Source organism: Apis dorsata, unplaced genomic scaffold (genome assembly GCF_000469605.1).
Source record: "Apis dorsata unplaced genomic scaffold, Apis dorsata 1.3 scaffold_581, whole genome shotgun sequence".
Classification (NCBI taxonomy): Eukaryota; Metazoa; Arthropoda; class Insecta; order Hymenoptera; family Apidae; genus Apis; species Apis dorsata.
In genome coordinates, this window is record NW_006263790.1 from 112743 (window position 1) to 118245 (window position 5503).

The following is a 5503-nucleotide window of genomic DNA, read 5'->3' on the forward strand; positions in this document are numbered from 1 at the left end:
AATAATGATATATGCAAAGAAAAATTAATTACTTGTCGTATAGTCATCATAATCACAAATGTTACTGGTCCAAATTTAGATATTGTATAAAAGATATACAATTGACCACTTGCAGAAAAAATTGATATAAGTGAGCAATCCACAACAAACCTAGGATACTAGGTAACAATAAAGATATTAAAATTAAATTGAACATTATTACTACAATTAAATATATATTTCAACTTAAACTAATTAAAATCACCTTTGTCATAAATGAGAATATAAGTGGAAAACTTGATTGTTGAAATAAAGACATTGCAGTTAATAAACAAGAAAACATATTGACTATACACATCATTTGCACACTTGTTGCACCATATTCCACAAATAATGCACTTTGCCAGGTACTTGTAAAACTATCTAATAATAAATAACCTCCTAAGAGAATAATACCGGACACAGTAGTAGCTCCATCTAAAAATCATTGGTAGAATTATTAAAAATACTAATTAAAAATACTAATTATTAAAAAAATTTATTCTATTAAAAAAAATTAAAATTATATTAAAATAAAAAATCACATACTGTTTTTATAATCTGAACTATCTAACATAAACAATGTCATTCCAATGGAAATGAGTATAGCTGTAACATATTCATAATATTCATATGTAGTATGTGAAACTATTTTTCCCATAATCATTACAGGAATTATTTTTGAAGCTTTTGCCAATACCTAAAATATATATAATTATTGAACAATGCTCTATAAATAATAAAGAAAACAAAATAATAAAAATTTGATTACCTGTGTTGGAAAACTGACATATTTTAAAGCTTCATATTGACACCAACTGCTCATAATATTTGATAGAGAACAAAATGCATATTTGTAGAGAGGTGCTTTATGCTGTGGTTGTCTTCGAATTATTAAATATAATCCCGACATTAGAAATGCAAGAATTCGATTTACAAATACTAAAAACTGTGAATCTTGAAAACGATCTTTGTTGCCAGCAACATCTTCATATTCCTAAGAATATTTTTAATAAATATTTTCATATTATATAAATTTTTTCTGCAATTAACAATTGAATCATCTTGTATTAAAATATTCAATAATAACGGCGCATAATTAATTTTATAATTTGCATTCTAAATATCAAAAAATATTAAAAATCTATGTTTAAATATATAATAATATAATAATACAAAATTATGCTTTGTAAAAAATTTAAATAATCTAAATATAATTACTAAATGATTTAAATTAATAAAATGTTTTACTACGTATACATATATAGTATATATATATATAGTATATATATATATACTATATATATATAATAGTATATATGTTTTACACGTATACATGAATATAGTATAACATGTTTTTTATATTGATTAAAATTGATTGTTTAATTTTTTCATATTATTCAGATTATAATTTATTGCAATTTAATGATTCATATATATAAATATTTATCTGTATTTGTTAAATGATTTATACCTGAGTCATTATTTTCTCTTGTAAATAACCCCATGTTAAATAACTGATTTGTAATCCCAAGAAACAATACAAGAGTAATAAAGCATCTTGTGTGAAAGTACGTTGGCTATGATTTGATGGTGTAGATGAATAAGATGAATCCAATAGTCCTGTTTCACAATGTCCCACAAAACATGAATGTACTAGCTTGGGTATACATCCTTTACCTGTTTAAAAAAATTATTATTTCAAATAAAAAAATATATACATATTTTTTTCATTCATATTTATTAATATATTTTTCTATTTACCTCCCCTTTGAATATATTTGGTATAACGTACATATTTATATATGAGACAACCTGGCAATAATACAGTAGCATAACTCAGTAAATTTATACACAATTTAATAATCCAATTATATGAGGAAATTTTTACAAAATTTTCTCCATTATTCGTAAGAGATTTAATAATTTCGCTAGCTCCAAATATAAGACTCACTGAAAGTAGTAGCAATATGCTACAGAAAAAATTAATGTAACAAATGAAAAATATCATCCAGAAATTTTTTACATATATATTTAATTTCTTAACAGTAAGAGAGAAAAAAAAATGAAACACAATGTTAATACTTAATACTATTCAAACAATTTCGTATTTGGAACTCACCAAATTACAATATCACCCAAAAAATTTCGCATTGTTCTAATTATAATAAAATTTTAATAAAAATAAATAATCATAAATTAACGATTATCATATTTTCGCCTTTCAACATCAAATATTTTACGATTATATTTAAATACAAATGCATACAAATTGAATTATTACAATAATCTGCAACTGATACTATACTACATGTTGCACCATACTACATATTTTTAATACACAATATTGCTTAAATCATTTTTAAAAATTTATTTACAAACAAAATGTAATAATCATTAAAAATTTTTTCATTAAAAATCAATGATAAAAATTACAGTATAATAATATCCCATTAATAATTTAATAAATATCTAAAAATATATCGTCAAATCATCGTTTTGAACATGTCAAGTCAATTTTATTTTTCTAGCAACTAGTATAACAAAATAATATCTGTTGATAAAATAGTCATTATATATATATATATACATATATATGTACATATATATTATATATTGTTAAATCTATGCCATGCACTATTATTGATTGTTCATTTTCTTTATCTAAGAGTTTTAATTAAAAAATTAAAAAATTAAAAAATTTTTCTCTTGAAATTATATATACAAAATTATAAATTTTTTACATATTAATAATTGAGCGTATTTGTTTTTTTCTTTTTTTCGTTAATGAAAAATATTAATGAAATACATGCTTTAATGCTTTAATTTAATAAAAAGATTATTTTAAATACATAATTTTTTTTCTTTTTCGTAAAAATATTATATCTATATATTTGATTTATATTTAGAATTATAAATGTAATAAAGTAATATTTTCATTTGTACAATATATGCATTATTTATTTACTTATATTTCAATTGCAATAATTAGTATGACAATCTATATTACGACTACACAATGGTTACACGATATAATGTAAAAGTTTATTGAAAGGAAGAAAAATATAAATAATATAATTCTTAATTTTTATAAAAGAAAATCTTAATAATAAAAATTAAATAAAAATGAATGTTATAGGTAAGAAAAGTAATTAAAGATAGTATAAAAAATATTAATCATTATTATTTATGGAGGAGCATACTTTTATCCCCTCTCTAAAGAATTCCGCCAGTAAACGAACTCGATGTAAAGTTTACGCGGCAATTGCTACGATGATGCAACTATTTTTGTGACATTAAATATGAAAATTTATTCGTAATATTTCATATGTTATTTATAATAAAACATAATAAATATAATTTATATATATATATTAATAATATATTAAAAATAATATATTATATGTATAATATATATATATTAATTTTTTTAAGCAAAAACTGTGTTTATGCTAAAGATGACTACTTCTATTTGCAAAATGTATAAAAGGCCATTTACAGTATGTATAGAAGGTAATATAGGAAGCGGGAAAACTACATTTTTAAGTCATTTCAAAGAATTTAACAATACTACAGTTCTACAAGAACCAGTAGAACTTTGGCGAAATGTTGGTGGAACAAATTTATTGGTAAGATTTCTTAAATATAAATTTTTATATATTATTACAATATTTATATATTTCTTATGTTATATCATAGAATTATTATATTCATATATAAATATTATATTGTATTTATATATATAAAATTAATAAATATTTATTAAAATATTTAGGAATTAATGTATACAGATCCTAAACGTTATAGTTTTTTATTTCAATCTTATGTACAATTGACAATGTTACAACTCCATACTTATAAATCTTTAATGCCTTATAAAATCATGGAAAGGTCAGTATTTAGTTCAAGATGTTTTATAGAAAATATGAAACGTAAAAAATTATTACATGATGTAGAAGTAGTAATTTTGGAAGATTGGTATGATTGGTGTATAGAAAATGCTGATATAGAAACTGATTTAATAGGTATGTTATTTCAAATATGTAATTATATAAATGTGTAAATATGACAATATTAATTAACAATGATCAATTATTATTTTCATATATAATATAGTTTATTTGAGAACATCACCAGATGTTGTATATCACAGAATGAAAACAAGAGCAAGAAAAGAAGAAAGCCTTGTATCATTAGAATATTTAAAACAACTTCACAATATTCATGATGAATGGCTTTATTATCAAACATTATTCACTGTACCAGCACCAGTTATAGTATTAGATGGAAACAAAAATTTAGAAGAGATGGTTAAAGAATTTGAAAATTGTAAAGATCAGATTTATGGTAAAAAAGAAACAGAAAAAAATTAAACGAAAATATGCATTTTTGATAATGCATTTCTTTTTAATGCAGTTGAAATAGAATATTGAACTGAAAAATGTAGATCATGATTTAATTTAAGAAAAATTTTTAGTATTATAATAGAATTCCGATTATCTGAAATAATTCGACTTAATTGTCACATTTGATCTGACTGAATTTTTTAACAATTGTTGCGATTCATATTTTCTTAAAGAAAAAAAGTCATGTGCATTTAGCAGTGACATCGATACTAAATAATTGATGAAGGATTCATGTGTTTTTTAATATATGTATTATGTAAATATATGTAATTCATAGCTGTTTTTAATGTAATAATATGCTTATAAAACACATGAATTCTTTTAAATATTTTTATAAAATACTTAATTTTAATATTATTAATAACTCTATTCTTCTATTAATTACTTCTAATTCAGATTTAAGAGAGTAAAAGTGTATTGTATTTTATACGTAATTTTTTTTACAATTGTTCATAGATTGTATTTTAAGATATTTAAGAAAATCATTATGAATAATAATGAAGTATAAACATAATAAATAACAAAGAAAATAATAATATAACTAATATCTAAATATCCGGTATATTTAATTACTCAGTATTGTCTCGATTCTAAGCATTCTGTATTACTGTATTATTCTTTGATTAAATGTTTTTATTAAATTGTGGATATTTTCAAATATTCTTGAAATATTAACTTTAAGAGCTCATATCTCGGATCGGCTTATGCTAAATTTAAGTGTTTTGAAATGTCTTTATGTCCAGTATCAATTACAATAATGTGATAAAAAATATAAATATAAATATATAAATATATAAATTTCATTTTTAAAATTCAATATTCGAATTTCTTATATTACATATTATATATTACAAAATTACATAAATGAGAGTATCATGTATTTTTTTTTAATATCATATAATTTTTATCCGAAATATTTTTTTATATATTATATTCTTGTCATATTTGTCCTAAGAGACATAAAAAAAAATAGAAATAAAGAATAAGAAAAACATTATTAAAAAATAAAGATAGAGAAATATTTATAAATTTGTATAATTATCATTTTTTATAGTATATATATATTATATATATATATA

At 20.7% G+C, this 5503-nt stretch overlaps 2 protein-coding genes across 2 annotated transcripts in view; one reads left to right on the plus strand and one right to left on the minus strand.

Moving 5' to 3' along the window:
• LOC102670951 (adenosine 3'-phospho 5'-phosphosulfate transporter 1-like) overlaps positions 1-2484 on the minus strand; it is a 3022-nt gene extending 538 nt beyond the window's left edge. Inside the window, exons 1-7 of the mRNA XM_006621108.2 lie at positions 2141-2484; positions 1783-1991; positions 1493-1698; positions 791-1015; positions 568-718; positions 245-456; positions 33-158 (exon numbers count right to left, since the gene is read on the minus strand). Of these exons, the coding sequence (XP_006621171.1) occupies positions 33-158; positions 245-456; positions 568-718; positions 791-1015; positions 1493-1698; positions 1783-1991; positions 2141-2172 (1161 nt within the window). The 5' untranslated portion in view covers positions 2173-2484. The remainder of the gene's footprint in view (positions 1-32; positions 159-244; positions 457-567; positions 719-790; positions 1016-1492; positions 1699-1782; positions 1992-2140) is intronic.
• Positions 2485-2994: 510 nt separating this feature from the next.
• LOC102672898 (deoxynucleoside kinase) lies at positions 2995-4392 on the plus strand. Its single transcript, XM_006621119.2, has 4 exons — positions 2995-3157; positions 3454-3647; positions 3794-4043; positions 4135-4392. The coding sequence occupies exons 1-4, from the start codon at positions 3145-3147 to the stop codon at positions 4389-4391; spliced, it is 714 nt and encodes a 237-aa protein (XP_006621182.1). The 5' UTR covers positions 2995-3144; the 3' UTR covers position 4392.
• Positions 4393-5503: the final 1111 nt, after the last annotated feature.

Coding starts and splice junctions, on each gene's coding strand:
- LOC102672898 (XM_006621119.2), top strand. Junction 3,648..3,793: donor TTGGTGGAACAAATTTATTG/GTAAGATTTCTT, acceptor TAAAATATTTAG/GAATTAATGTATACAGATCC. Junction 4,044..4,134: donor TATAGAAACTGATTTAATAG/GTATGTTATTTC, acceptor TATATAATATAG/TTTATTTGAGAACATCACCA.